Here is a 20,932-nt window from a genome sequence, read left to right on the forward strand (position 1 = left end):
TTGACTTTCTTTCTTCTGCAGAACATAATATATTTTGAACAATGTTGGGAACCAAATGACAGTGGAACACCATTTCTCAAAATATATTTAATGTTCCATAAAAGGAAGTAAGTCATGCGGTTTTGGAATGACAGTGTAAATGATCATTTTTTGGAGGAATATCCGTTTACAACATAACCCACAAGTACACTTTCAAGTAAAAAGTTTCCCAAAAATAAATTTATTCAGGTTTTAAATTCTAAAACAATAGATACACTGTTCAAAATTAAGACAAAGTATTTGGACACTCGTTTGTAAGAACAAGTGAAAATATATAATCTATAGTTGTTGTGCATAAATATCTATGATATAATTAATAAAGATATATATTCCACATGTAAGTGCTTGTGTGGACCACATCCCTCTGTTGCTGAGTCATAAAGTCTTAAATGATGGAGAGGATAGTGGTTTTAAAGGTAGTCATCATAGCCAGATTCATCCTCGATGCCAGCTGAAAATATAGAAACATGTCTTACATATTCCTTAAAGAGAAAACTGAGTTGAATTACATTTAGACAGAGGAGTTACCATTATAATGAAAATTGTGCTTCATTCCAGCAGAATAGGGATCTTTAATCTACAACAAACACATTGAGATATAATTACATTAAACAGGTATTTACAAACATTTCTGTATATCATACAATATAAGAGCACATACTTACTACTGAACTTGGAGGGACCGTGGGGGCCTGGTAAGATGGAGGGGGTGGCAACCATGATGGAATGGGAATAGTGGAGTCAGAGTTTTGCACGCTAGCATTGCAATTCAACTTCAACGTGGTTATCCTGGCATGAATGGGAATAGGTGGGAGGGGCCCTTTCCTCTGGGCGAGCGACATAGGCTCTTCATTAACACCAGAGAGAGTCTGTGGTGAGTCATATGATTGGCTGGACGTTGTGCTAGCAACTGTGGGTTTGCTCTCTGGAAGTGCTGCATCTGAATCAAGACGGTGTGGAACTCTGGGTGAACTTCTGAGAGAAAGCCTATGGCCAGAATTAAACCCACAAAAAACAAAAATAATCAGAACCCAACTAGCATAGACTGAAAAAAAACTTGAATTTACTTTTCAACATTTTCACTCAGAAACTGCAATAAATCTTACAGTTACAAATAAACAGAAAGTAATACATTGAATTAAACATCAAATTTGTAAACTGAAATAGTATTTGCTTGTAAAACGCATCATTTTATTTGGTTGCCTGTCCATGTCTGTTTTGCTTCTCACCTCTTGTGCAATTCATTTCCTCTAAGACAATTGTCAAGTTTTTCTTTCCAGTCAGAAACACCCCCCACACTGTATCTGCGTGTAAGAGCCGAAGATGCTGAAGAAGAGAGGAACATTCATTGGCACAACGTTCATTATTTTAATGCGATTTGCAAGGAGAGTTCAGAGTGTCAGACCTTTGTTGTCACTGATCTGCTTCTGCACAGCAATGTAGAACTGCTTGGCCTCATCTTCATCCACAAAGTTTATTCCTATCCGACACTCCTGCACGCACATTTGGTTTTTATCATGATGGGGACTTTCCATCGACTTCTATTGCTTTTCTATTGTTGAGCTAGTGATATTTTATATCCCCTAAGCCCTAAATCTCAACCTTACAAAACATTTTTACATTTTTTTAGTCAATTGTGAAATTTAATATGCTCAGTTGAGCATCTGGATCCATGTGCACATATGGATGGACATAAAAACACTTAGACACATACATGCAGTGCAATGGATTTGTTACTCACATCACCAGGGAAGGTATGGAAATAAGGACAAGTTTCTGAGTATTCAAATGGTGTATACAGCTCCTGTTCCCATTGCAGCTTGGCTTTCTGCAAAGAGAAAGAGAAATACCACGTTCACACACCATGACACGGCCTAAAAGTCTAAAGCAGAACAGTTGCACATTAACACGTGGTGGAAATAGGTCAAAAAACAATATAGACTTTGTAGAAGACATTTCTGAGAATGTGCAAGAATAAAAAAATAAAGCAAGTCAATAAGCCCACTAACAAGATAGAGAGTATGACATTTGTGAGAATGTTGTGATGTTTAGTGTGAAATATATAAAAACAGATTGTGTGTATTAATGTATAATTTGTAGAATGTAGAATAAATGTAGAATTTAAAGAGAAATGTAAGTCATCTATTAACAATGTTTTAAATTTAGATTATTCCTGAAACTGCTTCCATTGCTGATTCCAAGAAATTCTGATTCTTTGTGTAATATCTGTTAGCCTCACCTTAAGACAATAGAGTCTCATGAATGTTGAATGCACAGATTTATCTTGCACCAGACATAATACTCCAGAATTGTGACATTTCCATTCCTTTTTCTGTGGAGGCGCTGCCATTACCAGCTGGACAATACCACATGCTAAAACCTGTGATGTGCACGAACACACACACACACACACACACACACATATGCAGTGTATTTTTTAATTAATACACTTTTAACCACAAATACAGATCCAGTTGCATTGCAGACAGTGCAGTCAGTGGTTATTTAGTAGCATTTTGTCTGTACAAATATGCAGTTTTGTGGGAAATATTCCATTTGCATAAGTTTGCATAGTTGGAAAACAATTGTATGCATCTGTACTATGACTAGCCTCTGCAGCTCTATATCTGTGAATCATTAAAATAACCACCATGTGTTCAGGCTACAAACCAGAAAAACCAGTGGTCAGTGGTTAGGATCAGGTTGTGTATTCCAGATAAAGCTAAATAAATGTGTAAAGAGCATAAAACACCAGCCAAGTGTCCCAGTCACTGTTATTCTAGTATCATCGAGAGATTATTATAGTTTTGTTAATATTTTGAATTTGTTTTTATTTTTTAATTTTGAGTTTTCATTTTAATTTAAGTTACTAATTTTGTTGTTTTTTGTAATTTTTTGTCTGTATATATATATATATATATATATATATATATATATATACACACGCACACATATATAAATATATATATATATATTTTTTTTTTTCAGTTTTAATTTTAGTTATTTTTGAACATCAAGTTAAACTAAATAAAATGAGAACTGTTGCTCTGACAACTAGCTGAAAAATAAAATAAAATATAGGCTATATATATATATATATATATATATATATAATAAAAACTTATTTCAGTAAAAGTTCATTTTATTTGAAATATCTCTTCTGAAGTTATGTCATAGAATAACATAGGTCTCAATCAACACACTATACTAACAATGAATAAGGGAAGTGCAATGACAGTAATTCTTGTACACAGTATAGAATCTTTTAAAAATAATTATGGTATTTAGATCCAATAATGTATAACAAAACAAATAAGTAAAAGGGATGAGAAAAAGTATTTTAAAAGTGAACTCACACTGCAGTCATGACTTAGTAAACTGTAGAGAAGACCGTTCTCACGAGTCGACAGGAGCGGACTCAAAATTCGTGACATCTCAAAATTCGTATCCTCTATCTTTGACGTCTCTCTTCTACAGTGAGCTCTTTCTGTTTTCTCATTTCACAGGTATCCTGATCTATATCATCAAACAAATCACTATGCTTTATACTTCCTAATGCAAATACACTGATGTCAGGAATACAGAAAGCAGGAAAACAGAGTTCTATTCGCACAACACACACAAGTAATTTGTACATTCATACAAACAGTATTGAGAAAAGAAATTACATTTTAGTATTTATTAAATCAAACATGACTGCTTTAGTTCACTCTGTAACAGAGGAGAATATGCTGCGTGAAAAAAGCAAAGACCTGCGTAGCTAAAAATAGCAGCGCACCTGCAGTACAATTTCAGCGTTTGCATGCCGCCATCTAATGGTAGAAATTCAAAACAACAAAGTCCCATTTAATACAGACATTCAATACAGTCAAAGATATTCTAGAGGCTGTACGTTTTGTGAGCTTCTATGTCTCCAGAGGTTGAGTATCCTAAATGATTTACAGGCCAGTGTCCAGGACTCGGCACAACAGTATGTTCGATACGCTGAAATAAAACCATTGCAGGAGAGCTTGTCATTACAGGCAGAAACAAGCGCACATGATCTTCCCTTCCAGGCCAGAAAGCATTAGGGTCCGCCCAGCAAACCGGCTTCCTACAACACATAACCACAATAAAACATTCTTATTTAAAACATACCCTATACCATTCAAAAGTTTGGGGTCTGTAAGGGTTTTTAATATCTTTGAAAGAATGTATCTGAAAGCATTTATTGGATCAAAAATACAGTACAAACATAAAATTGTGAAATATTATTAACAAGATTTAAAATATCTGTTTTCTATTTTAGTAATTTTTTAGATGTCATTTATTCCTATGATGGCATTTTCAGCAGCCATTGCTCCAGTCTTCAGTGTAACATGCTCCTTCAGAAATAATTTGATTTGGTGCTCAAGAAACATTTTTTATCATTATTACTAATGTTGAAAACAGTTGTCTCTTAATATTTTTGTGGAAACCGTGATGCATTTTTGCAGGACACTATGATAAATAGAAAGCTCAAAAGACTAGCATTTATTTGGAATAGAAATCTTTTTAACAAGCTAAATGTCTGACACTTTCAATCAATTGAATGTATTTTTGCTAAATAAAAGCATTAATTTCTACATCTTACTAACCTCAAATTTTTTGAAAAGTTAACAAAACAAATAAATAGACATAGAAATCTCCTCGTTCTGGTCCTGATTAGTAGATTTTTTTTTTCTTTTTTAAAAGTGACTTACATCTCTTTGTGGCCCTTATGTGCTCCACCTTCAACTCGATGTGTTTTGGGTGTCCCGAAGTAACCTCCCAACTTGTCACCAGGGTGCAACAGGACTTAAAGAAAGAGACACTGTCAGGTTGCATTTGTATTCGGAATTCATTTTTCAATGGTTTACTCTGCCATCTCTATGTGTGCTTGTAAATGTGCAGTTTCTTTATATTATATAACATACCTTTCTGTAGTGTGGCCTGGCTCACGTTTAGCCCTTGTTGTTGGCATTGCTCCAGTGATTTCTGGTATTCTCTGAAACAAAGTCTCCTGAAACGATCCACTTCTCTGCCCACTGGGCCACTCAGAGAAGAAGGGCAAGAGGTCTTGCTGGCTGCCAGCACTCTCCGCATGATCGCTAACACCTCCGTGTCCTGCAGGCCCTCCTAGAAATGTTTACATTTACTACTATGTATGTAGCACAACTCACCGGACATAATTTGATACTGTAATTAACATTAATTGTATACAAATAGTAATAAAGATTTAACTTTCAAGATCATAATTCTATGATTTTTTAAAATGTTTTAATTGCCCTTATAAAAAGTTTAAATATAAAAATTGATAGTTATTTTTATATGTTTATGTGTTGCTGTACCTGGTCATCTTTCTCGTCTCCATGTATTGGAAGATGGTGTCTTGACCCAATCCTTCCCTCACAGTCTGCATTCCAATAACCTAAACATAAACATGCAATACCCTATGATGTTACACGCTGTAAGCGATGAACGTTCATTATCACACCTTTGCACTTGGATTTTCACAAGTATTTGTCCCTATCTTTACCCCCAGACCAAGATATACCTGGGCTTGATTGCTGTTCTTCGTTTTCCTGATGCTTTCTGCTCCAGGTCTGAATACCAGCAGCCAGGTCTTCCACAGTTACTGAGTTTCCATCCTTACTATTCAAAGAGGACATCAGCACATTCAGCCGCTCAGGATGTATGGAGAAGCCCTCCTACAATCAAACCAAAAACACATTTGTTTGTTTCTACAATGTTCTTAAGTCTGTGCAAAAAAACTAAAGAACAAATGTACTGCCAGAGCTGTGTATGCACACCTTTTTAAACAGAGCACTGAGGTCTGTACGCTTTAATTTACCAGTCTTATTCCAGTCCAAGAGTTTGGAGAGGTTGCAGGCTTCGGACATGCGCAGAAAGCTGCTCACTTCTTCCAGTTCAAGTCTGAGCGCGCTCGGAGACTATGATATAAAGACAAATTTGACAAATTTGAAAAACCTCCCAAAAAAGTATTTGCACAAACCATTTGGTTTAACAATTTTTCTAATGCAATTATTGTTATATATATATATATATATATATATATATATATATATATATATATATATATATATATATAAACTACAATGCACTACACATCACATTTTCATCTAGTTTTCATTGTCAGTATGAAGTTATGTTCCTACAGCGACCGCAGCTGGTGGTGGAACAATGCTTGTTTCTGAAGGGAGTGATGACATCCGCTTAGCTTGTCTGTCTCGTTCCATAACGAGGAGCTCCAAGTCGGTGAGAATGGGTTTATTATGGAGCCATCTGCGTAGATCTCCCATCCGTTCTAGCGCTTCTCTGAACGCTTTCCTGTCGCTGATCCAGTCCAGGTGTTCCGCGGGTTTGTCTCCAGGTAAACGCGAGTAAAACTCAGCGGCACCTCTGTGGTCTGATGCAGGTATTGCAGGTCCAGCGTCGAGGTGTTTCGGCTGTGTTGATGCTTTCATTTTATCCATTATATGCTTCCTAAAGGCACTTCCACTGCATTTATGTGGTCCCAACGAACCACATGCTATTTGAAATAGGTAAGTCTCTGTCAAATCTCGCTTTTTTAACCGCCTGAATTCCTCTACCAGAGTCGGGTCATCCAGTAAGCACTCCGTTCCCAATACTGGACTTTTTGGCATTGTTTAAAAAATAGCTGTTCAAATAAAATTACGCTGAATTGTAATATGCCAGGATTTTTCAACGCCACTCACTTCTGTAAATGTAGCTGTGAAGTAACTAAAGTCTATGGGAGGCATGTTTGCGTGTATCCATGACATCCATTCTTTTGCTCAAAGGTCAAAGCTTTTCTTCATTTTGACTCAAGACAGTGAAGGATTTTACTGAAGCGTCTTTTAGTTTTAAATTACATTATATTATATACTAAAAACAGAGAGACAATTTGACAGTTGCATCTCAAATTATTGTACTGTTTATAGCATGATACTACTAAAATACAATAATTTGACACCAGTGTCAAAAATTAACTATATTATAATATTTGTCCACTTGCGACTTACATTCCAGGACCATTCTTACCTTTATGGAAGCTTATTATTTTATAACCATATTAAAACACACATCAGGTTGTTTATTTACCTCAAATACTTTATTCAAATCAATTCACTGAAATAAAATTTAAAAACCAAACAGGTGTTTTCATTTATAAAATACAAAAGTAGCTGTAAATAATGCACTAGTTCAGGGTAATCTTAGACTTTAATGTATTTGACTATGTAGAATTTGAATTTTACAGTCTATATAAGCATTCCATTGTCCAACCTGACTGAATAAAAAAGTACTTGTATTGCTTGAACTGATTTTTTTTCTTCTGGTATGTGAAAGTGTGTTCATAGACACTCGTTCTGTTGCAATTTTATGCATAATCTCATATTTCAATAAGAGTTTAGTCTATCCCTGCAGTGCACGGTCCAGAATTTGATCTTCCTGTACTGGGTTGGGCATTGTGACTCTCAGCTGAAGCTGGTCCTCCATGGTACGTTGAATTGTCTCATAAGCATTAGCGTTGCCAGACCAGCATCTTCGTGCCACCTAATGATATACACATCAGTATTTATATATAACAGTATAATCAGTGTATATATAAACACACACATAAGAGATACTCACCCCATTAGAGACATCCCAGTTCAACATTAGTTTAGCTCTTTTCCCTGCCTCTTCAGAACCATCCAGAACCAATCCAAAACCACCATTTATCACTTCCCCCCTAAAAATAAAAATATGGGTCAATCATTGATTTATTACTGATTACTACTAAAAACATTTTTATGGTGCATTTTTATTCCAAAAAGTCTTTCTGCTCAATCAGTAATACACAATGGCAAGCTATTAGTGACTGAATTAGAATTAATTTCTAAATTAGTTTTCATCAATAAATAGTCATATCTCTCCTTACCATCCAACTCCACCTCCATTGTGCAAAGCAACCCATGTGGCACCACGGAATGCATCACCAACAAAGTTCTGCACTGCCATGTCTATAATAAATGCACAGACATAAATATATTAAATAGGCTCTCTGAAATACTTCATTCTGATTGGTCAATCAGAGCATTCTGTTATCATATATTTTTATGGCAGCTAATAAAATTAAAATCATGGTCATCATATTTATTTTTTTTCTCTTCTCTAAGTAGACATGTAATAAGTAAGATAATATATATTAAAACAGTCATTATTGCACAATAAACCCCTCTCAGGTTAATACAACACCCTTCCTGATCACCTTGTCTGGTTTATTTTACAGTGTCATTATTACTATACATTATCCCTTACTCAGTATAGTTAGTATAAGGAGTATGAGTTCACTTGTATTTCTAGATGTGTCTGTTTGTACCTGCACAGAAGGCGGAGCCATCATAAACATTGGAGGTCTCCCTGAAGGGGCTGTCTGTCCCGCTGACATCATGGTGGTCTCTACTGATGACTACTGGAGCCTGAGGGGCAAAGTGTGTATTAAGTGAGTACCCATAATTAAATGAGTACTGTAGTATGTACACTTCAGTAGCTTTACCGAGACTCTGCCCTTAGCAAGGGCTTGGTTTATGGCCAAGGCGATGGATACTCTTCCTCGCTGGTCCGAATAGAGGATACGGGCCTGCGAACCCACAACCTAAACACAAAACTCAATCTTACTATGCCAAGTTGCAGCCTGAAGGCTCAAATCATTATTACAGCACACAACCTAAAAGATCCAGTACATTTGAAAGTTTTAATCTTTAAGAAATGAATTAAGACGTATGTTTAAAATCATAATGGTATGCCTATTATTGGACACTTTTTTCAACTGAATTACTTTGGGCTGACTGTGAATAACACATTTTCACAATGGCATCACTTGCTTTGGTGTTATAATGAATCCACACCACTTGATGTCAGTATAAGTTCAAAATCTATCTGTAATTAAATTTGTGTGACTACAAAATGAATATTGTGGTGATTTAGAATTGGGTGTCTGTGACTCATACCATCTTGTGTTTCCCAGCTTCACGGATCCAGCGGATGTTGTCACTGTATTGCTGTCGAACACGTTCGGTTACTGTGGAACTGATCTCTTCTAGCACAGCAGTGGCTATTGCGTCAGTCTCAGCCAGGTCAGCAGGGTCACCAGAGGTACAGACCCAACGAAATGGCCCAAAACCCAGTGAAAAAATATCTCTACAGGAAGGGGCAAAGATTAAAACTAGTCTGTGAGTGTGTGCAGTTAGTTCATATATGTGTGTAAGCATGCAAATGGTCACTTACCCCATTATGTGTTGGACATATGAGGGAAATTTAAACTCAGTTGCCCCTCCCCCTTTCTTCTCTACCTCCGCACCTTGAAGAGACAGAAGAACATGTGTACTGATGCACTTTTTGTCTTGAACGGATTTGTTTGAGTTTAACTATGCATACTTTGATGTTGAAAGGTTTTATTATATGGCCCACTGGAGTGTGTAATACTGACTGGATAATCATGGCATTTTAAGGTCAAATTTTGAGAAAAAAAGAAAGAATTGTAAGATAAAAAGTTTCATAAAAAGGCACAAATGAGCTTCCATAAATACCTTTGTATTAAGACAGTTTTTTATTTTTTTTTATTTAATGTTGACCAATTTTGCATTTTGCTACATAGCTATAGTTTCACATCTCTCCTATCACTCTGTGGTCTCTTTCTTCACACTAAATGAAATAAATCATAACTCATCTATTTATTTATTTGGTAAGTAGCCATGTAAGGGCAGCTCACTCTTTACTTGCCTGCTCTCTGGGCTTCTAATAGAAAAGCATTGCCGTAGTCCCAGAAGAACATCCCTGCATCAGACAATTTATTGATGGCAGCCACCTGCCTGCGAAGACTACAAAAGGAATTTGCAGCATATGTAGTTTTAAATAACTTTTAGTTATTTGTGAAACTCAGATCAAGGGATTTCTGTGTGCACCTTTCATGTACTAGGGTTTTGAAGCGCTCAGGGTCGGTTTTCATGAGCTGGCTGGCTTGTCTGAAGGCGAGTTGCACTGGGTAATATCCTCCACTGAATGGATTATGAAGTGATGTCTGATCAGAACCCAAATCAACCAACAACTCTCCTGTCTTCTTATACTCCTGGTAGAGACACTCCCTGAAACATGTTGCACTTATAATTTACTAAAAAATGGAAACTATTGCAAATAGAATATGAAGTACACAACTTACCAGAGATCCACAATGTTGCCATGGTAGCCTAAACTCAAGGCCATCTTTGCCTTTCGGGCCTCCCTATAAGATTGAGCATAAGCTGAAGATATGTCTGTGTTTCAATGTGTTTCTATGTATATTTTCTTGCATACTGTACCTGATGCGTTGGATGCAGTGGCTCAAGTCACTAGTGATCTCCATCAGCCAGCCCTGCTCATGCCTTTTCTTTAGTGGAGCTTCATCAACCTGCAGAGGTCAGTTATGATTGCGCACTTAAGGTGTTTCACATGTAGATCATTATAAGGGCCTGACGGTATTTTGCAATTTGGACTTGTGAATATATAATAATAGTGAGCATTTACTTTAACCATTATCTAACCTCTGCAATGACCCCAACACAGCCAGCAATGACCGCTGCCTTTGCTTGTGCTCCGCTCATGCCTCCCAGACCAGATGTCACAAATACACGACCCCTCAGGTCACCTGAGCCTAAGTATCTCCGACCTGCATTGAGCACTGTCAACTATATACACAGAGAAATACTTGTTTAGATCTGTTTTTTTTATGTTTTCATTTGATAGAACAGAAAATGTTTAATAGATGCATTGTTACCATGGTGCCATGGACAATGCCCTGAGGGCCGATGTAACAGTAACTTCCAGCGGTCATCTGCCCATACCTGACCATAAACACAGAGAAACATACACACTAGACAATACAGACTATACTATCACCCAGTTCTTCAGGGATGCATTATATTGATTAAAAGTGACAGTAAAAATATTTATAATGTATTTCACCTAAATTATATTTGCAAACTAATGCATCACAGTTTCCACAAAAATATTAAGCACCACAACTGTTTTCAAGATTAATAATAAGAAGAAATGTTTCTTAAGTACCAAATCAGCATATTAATTTGAAATAATATTTGACAATATTACTGTATTTTTGATCAAATAAATGCAGCCTTCATGATTAGAGATAGACTTAATCCTTATCTCACCAACCTCAAACAGGTAAACTAGAATAGTAGTGTAGATATGCACATTTTCTAAAAGAGACTAGTTAATAGGTATTGGTGAAATCTCACATTGTAATGCCCATAGCAAACATCTTCTCATATTCCTCTCTGGAAGAATAGTTTGGAATGACCTGAAACAAAACAAGAAGATAAAGAGATACACCCTTACGGGTAAAAATAACCCATACTCATGCATAAAGGTCTGTGTGTATCTCACCATGCCGTTTGTGATAACACAGCGTGGAGAAGAAGGAAGGCTGGGAAAAAGACCCAAAGGATGACCACTGTACATCACAAGGGTCTGCTCCTCAGTCATGATGCTCAGATAGTGAAATACTAACCAGAACTACGTATACATACACACACATAAACACAGTATATATGAAGAAAAAGGTGTATTATAGGTGTATAAAATTTATATAAATCTGTAAAAATCTACCTGCGCCCAGTTGCTGAACGCTTGTCCGTTTCCTCCATATGTAACAAGCTCTTGTGGGAACTGAGAGCAGACAAGCATTAAAATGAGAGCGTATTTTAGAGATACAGTATTTACATCATAAAATATTTTCTTCAAGAAGGAAAAGGAAGATCTATAGGTCTAAAAGAAAAGCCCCTCTTGCTGAACGAACCTCCCAGCCATTTCTGGATTATTACATATCACATGTGAAAATGTACCTGTGCTACAGCAGGATCCAGGTTGTTCATTATCATAAGCATGATGGAAGCAGCTTGTCTTGTTCTGCATGGGTACTGATCAATAGGATAGGCTCTATAACACACACATACAGTCACAGATATGGTGTGAAATGCCATGGCCAAGACATGCTATTTTAATGCAGCTGTCCATGTATGCTGTGCAATTGCTTATTTTGTACCTCATGCGTAGTGTAGGACAGAAGCGGTACATGTAAATGTGTCCATACTGTCTGAGCTCCTGTGCAAACTCTGTAGCCAGAGTCGCATGCAGATTTGGAGGAAAGTATCTCAAAGCGTTCCTCAAAGCCAGCTAGAGAGACAGAAAAACAATGACAGTGATTAAGAACAGCAGCGTTCGGTAGAGATTAACTGAAGGGACAGACTGAGTGAGCATGATGCAATCAAGTTACAAAATGTTTTGGTCCCTGTCACTCATCCCCCATTTCACTGAGCATTTGTTGCTTTCAGACTCTTATCTTCTCTAATGATTGACAGGGCTCAGAGTGTGGAAAGATTTGGAAGATTTTGTATTTTAAAACAGTGCCGATCACTGTGTAGAATTTAAACATCCTAATTCATCACAGTTTTGCTGTATAATAGTTGTGTAAACCATGAAATATTTTTTTCAGGATTCTTTGACAAACGAAAAGTTCAGAAGAACAGCAATTACTTCAAATAGATTTTTAAAGAATTTTTTTGAAAAATTTAATGTATCCTTGCTGAATAAAAGTATTCATGTCTTTTACTTTTGAAGAGTAGTGTATATTGCAGAACAACATTATAATTTTATGCATTTCATATTTTTGGGCTGTAATTAGCTGTCTCATTACACAACTATGTAAACTAATAAAGAAATTTTGAAGAATCAATGTGATTTGTCAGAATCAAAAATGAAAACATTTTTACTGAATAACAACTTAAATCTCAGTCTGTTCCCCACACAAAGTTATCATATCGCTTCTAAAGATTTGGATTATAGCATAATAGTCATATGCATTACATATATGATGCTTTAAGGTTTTTGTCCTTTTTGGTCCCCATGCACTGTCATTGTATGAAAGAAAGCAGATTAGATATTCTGCAGATGCAGATTTTATTCATTTATTTAATTTTTAATTATAATGACCAAATAACTCAGAATAGATGTGTCAGAGATATAGTGACCCACCCGTTCTTCCTCTGGGGTGAGGTTTGGAGTACGGACAGGTGCATGAGGTATGCTGGGGTCTCTGCCACGGTTTGGAGGAAGAGGATCAAGGGGTAATCCGGCACAGATCTCCTTTAGGCTGGACATCATTCCTGTATTCACAGAGGAGATGTAAAAATATGAAAACAGCAGATATACATTTAAAATATTTTTTATACTTACAAGTTCTCTCAGGATTTGTCTGTAGTTCACAGGAAGAATTACAGAGGTTTATATGAACACTGCCCTGCTGACCCTCTAACCTCCTCCCTATTACTCCATTGGTCAGTTTACCTGGTTTTCCCTCTAGTCTAATCCAATAAGAAACTTCAGTTATCTGTCAGGCAATCATTGAACAAGCCAAATGTGATGTGGCACTCTCCCAAAAACATAAAAACAAACCCCAGTTCAGAAACATCATTTTCATTTGACTGACCTTGGATGATTGACTCAAAGGCATTGAAAAATCTAAAGTTATCTTCCATTTCATTTTTTCCCCACCATGTGCAATATTGGCTGTCAAAACATATCATTCAAGAAACCTCATCTCATTTAAATATGTCAGGAGAGCCTTGACTGATAGAATTTGCTAGAACTGAGAAGATTTTTTTTCACCCAAAAAATTTTTGGGGGCACAATTTTAAAATTCATATTAACCTACTAGTAATATTCATTCAGTCATTTTTCACCAAATCATGTATCACTGCAATCTCTAGAAGTAATCTATAACAATTTCAACTAAAATGAATGTTTCATCATGCTTGTCATGTGACACACAGCAGCCACTGTATAACTGATATAGGCTTATGTCCCTACCTGAGGAAGAAAAAAAAATATATATATAACCATCACAGAAAATTGTAATGGTTTCCACTAGAAAAATCATTACGAACTTTACAAACCATCAACTTTTAACCATTAAAAAATGGTTTTCTGTAGTGTGTTTTGGGACATATTCCATTAGGATTTATTGGTTTTAACCATAGACTGTAAAAAAAAAAACAGGTTTTATCAAGCCACCAATAGAAGGCGACCAATTACCAGTAGAGACCAACAGGGTCATTACAGCTTCCAGTAAAACCAATACAAGTCCCATTATAATCAGTAAAACCATTATTAATTTTGTAATGGTGTCTATTGTTTTTTTTTTTTTTTTTTCAGCAGGGGTTTTATTCTTTTTCTCTTTTTTTCCCGATATATACCCAAAATATATTATGAAATATTTTGATTCTCAAATACGTGTAAGTAAATGCATTTTGCACCTTTATAGATTAGCTACCATCACAGTTGCCAAGTCCGCGTATTATACGCGACTTTGGGCTTCTTTTTTTGTAAAGTTGCGGGAAAAAATCCCTGGTCGCGGGTTGCGGTTTTTTTGGCTTATTTAAAAAAATATGGTTGCTTGTTAGGGAAATCTGACAAGCAACTTCGTTTCTTTATTTATGTTCGCCGTATTCTCCAGTGCATTGATTGACACTCTGTCTGCTCGCAGTTAATAGCCAACCAGTGCAATAATAGAAGTGCTGTAGCATAATTTGCCAAATGTTCCGCCTCCTCCTCCCCCTCATTGGAGAAAAATCACATTCAAAAAGAAGGCGCGTGATGCTGTAATCCAAGTGATGATAGAAGTAGACGTAGAGGAGTGGGATGACTTTCTTTTAGCCTAATTTTTATAATGTTTTTGTAATGTATTAATTATCACGGGCTGTAATAAAAAACAAGTAGTCATATCCTAATACTGAGTAAATACATTTGGTTCGAATAGCCTGGTATAGCAAGATGTCTTAAAATGTATTTCTTTTTTTTACGTTTAAATTTAGACCACATTAATAGATTACCTTTTGACTTCATGAACACACATAAATGACAGCTTAATGGTTTTTTAAAAATCTTTTGAATAATATTATATAATATTTTCTTTTTTAATATAATATATATTATAATTTAATATAATGTTTAATATATTGTTCTATAATTTTTATGTTGCATTTTGTTTTTTATGTCATTTATTTGATAGTTATGTATACATTATTTTATTTTAAATGGAAGAAAAACCTGTTTTTGACCTGAAAATAAAGCACTTTCCCTCTGTACAAGGCTGTGGGGACGAGCAGTTTTGTGGTGCTTGGAATTCTTTATAATTAATTAAAAACAAATATTGCCACATTGATGGCTCAAGAAGGTGTAATTGTTCAAATATTGTTCCATTGTTTAATTTTAAAATATATTTAAAAAAAAAAATTGTAACCAAGTGTTTTTCAAGTGTAATATTTCTAAGGCTAGGGACAGAAAAATTTACATTTCCATAGAATGACCCCTATGTGGCTATGTTACAGCTCCCCTTTGAAGCTCTTGTGCTTTTCTTCGGGTATATGTCGAACGTCACCTGACCAAACCCGGAAAACAGGTCTCATCGCTTCCGCTTGTCGGAGAACGTATTAATAGCAGTATTAAATAATGGCGATATCAATGGACTTTTAAGGTAATCAGTTAAATTAGCTATCTGTTTTTATTGTTGACGTTTTTTTAGACTTTTATATATAAATGTTATTGAAAATAATAAAAATGAAAAACCTTTATATATTAATCCACATATGTGATGGACATTGGCTATGATTATCTTTAGTGTCTACTTTGAAGGCATCTTGAGTAAAACAGCTTCATATTTAACGGGGCATTTGCAAAACGCGTGAACCGGAAGCAACGAGACCTGGTTAGCAGAATAGAGAAGTCTGTTGCGCATAACCCCTGCTCACAGGTGATTGGAGACGAGTTTTGTTCCCTCTTTTGTTGCAGTTTGCTAATTTTTGTAAAATAGCTTCTGTTCAGATAAAAGAGTGGTTTCAGTGTAATATGTTGCAGGCTCATTTATTGGTAATAAATAATTGATAATAAATAATATTGATGATAATAAATCATCAAAAAAAAAAAGATATTGGGCTTGTTTTGGAGCTGCGGTTGCTTATTTGTCTCGCGAGAGTTGGCAACTGTGGCTACCATATGTTAGTTGATCTATAGAGCTTGGCAACCGACGTCACTGCGCAGTGCATTCTGGGACGTAAACAAGAGGGCGCCGCCATATTGTGAGGCCAAATCGGGCGAGACTTAAAACGAAAAACAATGTTGAAAAGTCGATTAAAAGAACGAAATGTACTATACAGAGACAAACTTCTATACAGCGGCAACCTCCCGCTCCTTCTCTTGAAACCAACACGGAAGTGACTAAAACTGCAATTCATCGACTGGCCGCTGGAGGCTGGCTCCAAAAGGAAGTCAATCACATAGACTCCCCATGTTAAAATGCCCAACTTTACAGCAGAAAAAAACATGTTTACAGCCTGGTACAAAAAATTATTTTGGTCTATATAGCTAATTTTGCCCTTCGTGACAACTGTGAGGGGGGTGAATTTTTTTTATAACTCATCCGTTTAAATTATATTAAGCCTTAAAGTTCTGCATAATTAAGGGCGTGGCCACTTGAGTGACAGGTGGACTGCCACGAGCTCTGCTCCAGAGTGTGAAACTCGCTAGTGCGAAACTTAGAAAACTGGCTTTAAAGATTTGTATTTGTACAGAGAAAATAATTATAGGTAGGACACTGGGAATCTGGCAATTAGATGTTTTAATCATTATTGCTTACAGTGCTTTGTTATATGGAGCAGTTTGTTAGATCGCGGTCTCTCTCATTTGTTTGTCTAATGAAGCGCCAACAGATATAGAAGTACACAATAAACGCGGCAGACTTTAATGGACAGTAAAACAAAGGCACAATACCGTGTAACTCCAGGCTGGCACAGTATTGACGAACGAATGCAAACATATGCAGAGCACTGTAACTTATCTGAGCTTTCCAAAACAAAATCAAAGCGCGGTAACTGATGTTATACTGTGTTCTGCCTTGGTTTCTCCGGGGCTTTTCTCCATGATACTTAAACACATGATAAAGGAGGTCATTAATGTCCCAAAATGATCAATAACTCATTTTCGACCAAAAACGAAGTTATGGTGTTTTGTCTTTGCACGGCAGCACTGCTGTCACTATAGAGGGGCGTGGTTTCAGCTCAGCTTCACCCACGTCCCGCCTTTTTGCCCATTTTCGATTATCCAGGAGTGACGCGCGGTGACGCGCTTCCAAGATGGCGGCGGTCGGCTCCGCCCACTTTAGGCTTCAAAAAACGCTTTACAGAAACCTACGGGTGACGTCACGGACACTACGTCCATTTTTTTTTACAGTCTATGGCGATGGCGGGCAAAGTAGCTATAGCCTAATACTCTAATCTATTAACTATGCATAAAAGTCCATCTTTTTACTTAAGTTCCAGATATGGGTGTCATACCATAAAATACTTTTAATACAACTGAATGTGAATTTAATAAAAACATTGTAAGTTACTAATTAGCATAAAACTTTCATTGTATAAAACAGAGCAAAGAACGTTTACATTATCAAAGAACATTTTCACTTCAGTCCAGCGAGTTCAAGCACTCTCAAAAAATGTCATAATAATCTCTAAAGCTGTTTACACTGTGAAATTAATATCTTACTACTTACATTCGTACATCTTCACACAGAATTAATCAGTCAGCGAGCGCGCGCAGTGACTAAACAGCGTGTTTCAGCGATGACTCATCTGAACGCTTCTGATTGGTCCTTGCATTCATAAGCTCAACAGAATCGTATTTGATTGGTTATAATGCGCAGCGCTTTAAAAACGCGTCTGTCTCTGGCTATGTGCCAGCCAGCGAACGCAGATTTGAATTTAGCAGCTGGTGATGTTTTTCTTTTTTATATATAGTTTACAATCTGGCATTTCACCCCAAATTGTTTGCTGTGATATGATTCCAAATTTAGGGGGGTCAAGCTTGTTGACAGGGGGGCACTGGCCCCCCCTAGAACCGCCCCTGCGATTCACTCAGCCTCGTGTCATTCCAAATCTGTATGACTTTATTTAATCTGTCATGTGGAATACAGATGCTAGACAGTATGTTTTGAATCAAAGATTTTAAATTTCAACTTTTTATGTAATCTCAAACTTTTGGACCCACTGCGAGAGGTGATTCATTAACATCCCTTAAATTACTTTGATACTGTTTGACCAAAGCAGCACATAATTATATACTTATATTCTTAAATGGCCAAACAATACATAATCGATGAGTTTATAACTTTTAATCAAAATATGATTTCACATTTTACACGCAAATACTTGTACTCACTTAAGTACCATGTCTGACACGTTAATCTCAGTAGACTTTAAATGATACACTTTCACACATCAATATTACACTCAATAGTTACACTTGGATTAAGGCGATTGTAGGAACAAAAAATGAAAAAGAAGTTTAAAAAAGAAAAGAAAGAAGAACACAAAATTCATAAATATGAGATTGATATTTTTCAGCACACACTATAAGAGAGAGATGTCTCACCATTTTTTAAGATATCACATTATATATTTCAGGATATCATGTTCATGTTCAAAAATATTCTGGAAAAATTATATAGTCCATATATTATTACTTTCACAAAGGAAACAGTGTCCCTGTTTCCTTTGTGTCTCATCTTAAAAACAGATATAAATAGATTAAAGTAAAACAAAAAATGGAATAAGAGATGGAAATCGCTTGTTCTCCAATTTTAACTAGCTATGGGCAGCTGTGAAGGCATATCATTCATGCCAGTGGGCAGAGGGTCAGACTCTTTGCTTGTGCTTAAGTCAGAGATGGAAGTGGAGTCTTTTTGTTCTGCGTTTGATCCAGGATTGGCACTTTGAAGATCATCTTCTTGCGGGAAGAGTTCAGGATGTTGCCGAAGACATTCCTGCATGCTACTGAACTGCTCCAGACAGTCCGAACCCTTCACCTCTTCTTGACTAAAGTGGAAGCAGGTGAATGCAGTCTTAAACTGCTCTCCACACACTCCACTTGCCATCCCCCCTAAACACGGACAGTCCCAATTTATCTCACCACTCGGCAAGATGAGACCTGAACACAAAGAGAAAGTTAGGTGGACATAAAATGACAAAGTTGCACAGTTTCATCTCAAAAAGGAAGTATTTCTTTCCATCTATCACCATTTTTTTCATGGTCCTCATCTGCATCCTCCTCAACCAGTTTCACAGTGCTGGGAATTTCATGTTCTTCCTTGGTAACAAATATGACTTTGTCCTTCCCTGTAAAGTGTTAATGATGACAATTAATAGTTGTCAAGTACATAAGTAATTAATAACAACTTAAACAGAAAACATGTGACCCTGCCTGGACCACAAAACCAGTCATAAGTAGCACGGGTATATTTGTAGCAATAACTAACAATACACTGTATGGGTCAAAATGGTCAATTTTTCTTTTATGCCAAAAATCATTAGGATTGTAAGTAAAGATCATGTTCCATGAAGATATTTTGTAAATTTCCTACCATAAATATCAAAACTTAATTTTTGATCAGTAATATGCATTGCTAAGACCTTCATTTGGACAGCTTTAAAGGTGATTTTCTCAATATTTTTTTGCACCCTCAGACTCCAGATTTTCAAGTAGTTGTAGCTCAGCCAAATATTGTCCTATCCTAACAAACCATACATCAATGGAAAGATTTCAGCTTTCAGATGATGTATAAATCTAAATGTAAAAAAAAATTGATCCTTATGACTGGTTTTGTGGTCCAGGGTCACATATATCCCTTTATTTCATATTACTAGTGTTAACAATGTTAAAAAACAATGTTCTTTAAAATAAAAAAAAAGTTGTACTTCACAGGACAACATTCAGATGTACACATTTCACCATCACATTAACTTTTTTAATATTTAATTTTTGTTACTGTTAATTTTTAAGTGTTTCTTTTACATTGTGTAATGTTCATATGATTCATGTCTTTTTCTGTCAATGATGTGTTATTCCTAAAAATGGAGATTTCCAGTTTATTCTTTTGTCACTTATGTGTTACTGTGTGACCCTTGACTCTTGTAATAAAACAATAATAATAATAAAAAGTCCTCAATCATTTGGAACAATGTGAGTTAATACATAACATCAGTTTACAGAAGATTAAAAAATTAAAAAAAAAATATATATATATTTTTTTATTTTTCTCTAATTTTTCAGTGTGGCATCAGTAAAGTAAAGACAAAATACTCGCACGTGTCAAAGTATTCACCGAATTACGACATGGTTATCATCTAGTCTTATGGCTAGAATTAAGTTTCAGATCTTACTTTAAACTTTAAGAGCAAACAGATAGCCAGTTATGGATAAAATAAATCATTTAAAAAAGTAAATAAATAAATCCATTTCAGGAATTGACTGAATTACCTTCCTCGTTGACTGTAGTCATTTCTTTCTACACAGAAATTGTAAAGTAAATGTAGCAAAACCGGATATAATGCAGCGCATGCGCTGATTTTCCAGCGCTTTATCAGTATTTTGCGGAATTAACTCCAAAAGTTCCTTGTTCACCAGCAACGATCACCCACTATCTATCCGTCCTACTGTCATTCATTTCTCACTTTCAACCCGTTATCAAATCAAATATCATGACGTCATAAACAGTAGACGAGGACCCCAAATTTTTGCCTCTCAGATTGCCTGTAAGAAAATAATGAACGCACCATTCTTTTAAGTTTACGCTTTTTGAAAACCATTTTAGTATAATTCTTGTGACACTAATAGAGCTTAGGAAATGAATAAAACACTACTGTTTAAAATGATAATTTTAAAAGACTTTAGTCATGAACACTTACATTATGAATATCCCATCAGGGCTTGAACTACGGTAATTTCA

General features: G+C 35.9%; 4 protein-coding genes across 4 annotated transcripts; all 4 read right to left on the reverse strand.

Moving 5' to 3' along the window:
- Positions 1-201: 201 nt before the first annotated feature.
- si:dkey-197j19.6 (uncharacterized) lies at positions 202-3,512 on the reverse strand. Its single transcript, XM_058779788.1, has 8 exons — positions 3,396-3,512; positions 2,279-2,419; positions 1,781-1,867; positions 1,445-1,532; positions 1,269-1,365; positions 705-1,026; positions 568-616; positions 202-490 (listed from the first exon to the last, which is right to left on the reverse strand). The coding sequence occupies exons 1-8, from the start codon at positions 3,471-3,473 to the stop codon at positions 450-452; spliced, it is 903 nt and encodes a 300-aa protein (XP_058635771.1). The 5' UTR covers positions 3,474-3,512; the 3' UTR covers positions 202-449.
- A 393-nt stretch (positions 3,513-3,905) lies between these two features.
- si:dkey-197j19.5 (EF-hand calcium-binding domain-containing protein 12) lies at positions 3,906-7,005 on the reverse strand. Its single transcript, XM_058779787.1, has 7 exons — positions 6,216-7,005; positions 5,850-5,990; positions 5,594-5,747; positions 5,388-5,467; positions 4,974-5,175; positions 4,761-4,854; positions 3,906-4,132 (listed from the first exon to the last, which is right to left on the reverse strand). The coding sequence occupies exons 1-7, from the start codon at positions 6,702-6,704 to the stop codon at positions 3,919-3,921; spliced, it is 1,374 nt and encodes a 457-aa protein (XP_058635770.1). The 5' UTR covers positions 6,705-7,005; the 3' UTR covers positions 3,906-3,918.
- A 144-nt stretch (positions 7,006-7,149) lies between these two features.
- Positions 7,150-13,262, reverse strand: uroc1 (urocanate hydratase 1). The gene is made up of 19 exons (XM_058779786.1): positions 13,132-13,262; positions 12,143-12,273; positions 11,943-12,036; positions 11,707-11,766; positions 11,485-11,613; positions 11,337-11,398; positions 10,856-10,922; positions 10,623-10,766; positions 10,401-10,489; positions 10,262-10,324; positions 10,008-10,187; positions 9,826-9,923; positions 9,331-9,403; positions 9,054-9,243; positions 8,600-8,698; positions 8,423-8,522; positions 7,982-8,063; positions 7,693-7,792; positions 7,150-7,614 (listed from the first exon to the last, which is right to left on the reverse strand). Exons 1-19 carry the CDS (start codon positions 13,258-13,260, stop codon positions 7,474-7,476), a joined length of 2,031 nt encoding a protein of 676 aa, XP_058635769.1. The 5' UTR covers positions 13,261-13,262; the 3' UTR covers positions 7,150-7,473.
- A 5,042-nt stretch (positions 13,263-18,304) lies between these two features.
- Positions 18,305-20,680, reverse strand: chchd4b (coiled-coil-helix-coiled-coil-helix domain containing 4b). The gene is made up of 3 exons (XM_058779790.1): positions 20,464-20,680; positions 19,224-19,322; positions 18,305-19,134 (listed from the first exon to the last, which is right to left on the reverse strand). Exons 1-3 carry the CDS (start codon positions 20,483-20,485, stop codon positions 18,788-18,790), a joined length of 468 nt encoding a protein of 155 aa, XP_058635773.1. The 5' UTR covers positions 20,486-20,680; the 3' UTR covers positions 18,305-18,787.
- Positions 20,681-20,932: the final 252 nt, after the last annotated feature.

Source organism: Onychostoma macrolepis, chromosome 06 (genome assembly GCF_012432095.1).
Source record: "Onychostoma macrolepis isolate SWU-2019 chromosome 06, ASM1243209v1, whole genome shotgun sequence".
NCBI lineage: Eukaryota > Metazoa > Chordata > Actinopteri > Cypriniformes > Cyprinidae > Onychostoma > Onychostoma macrolepis.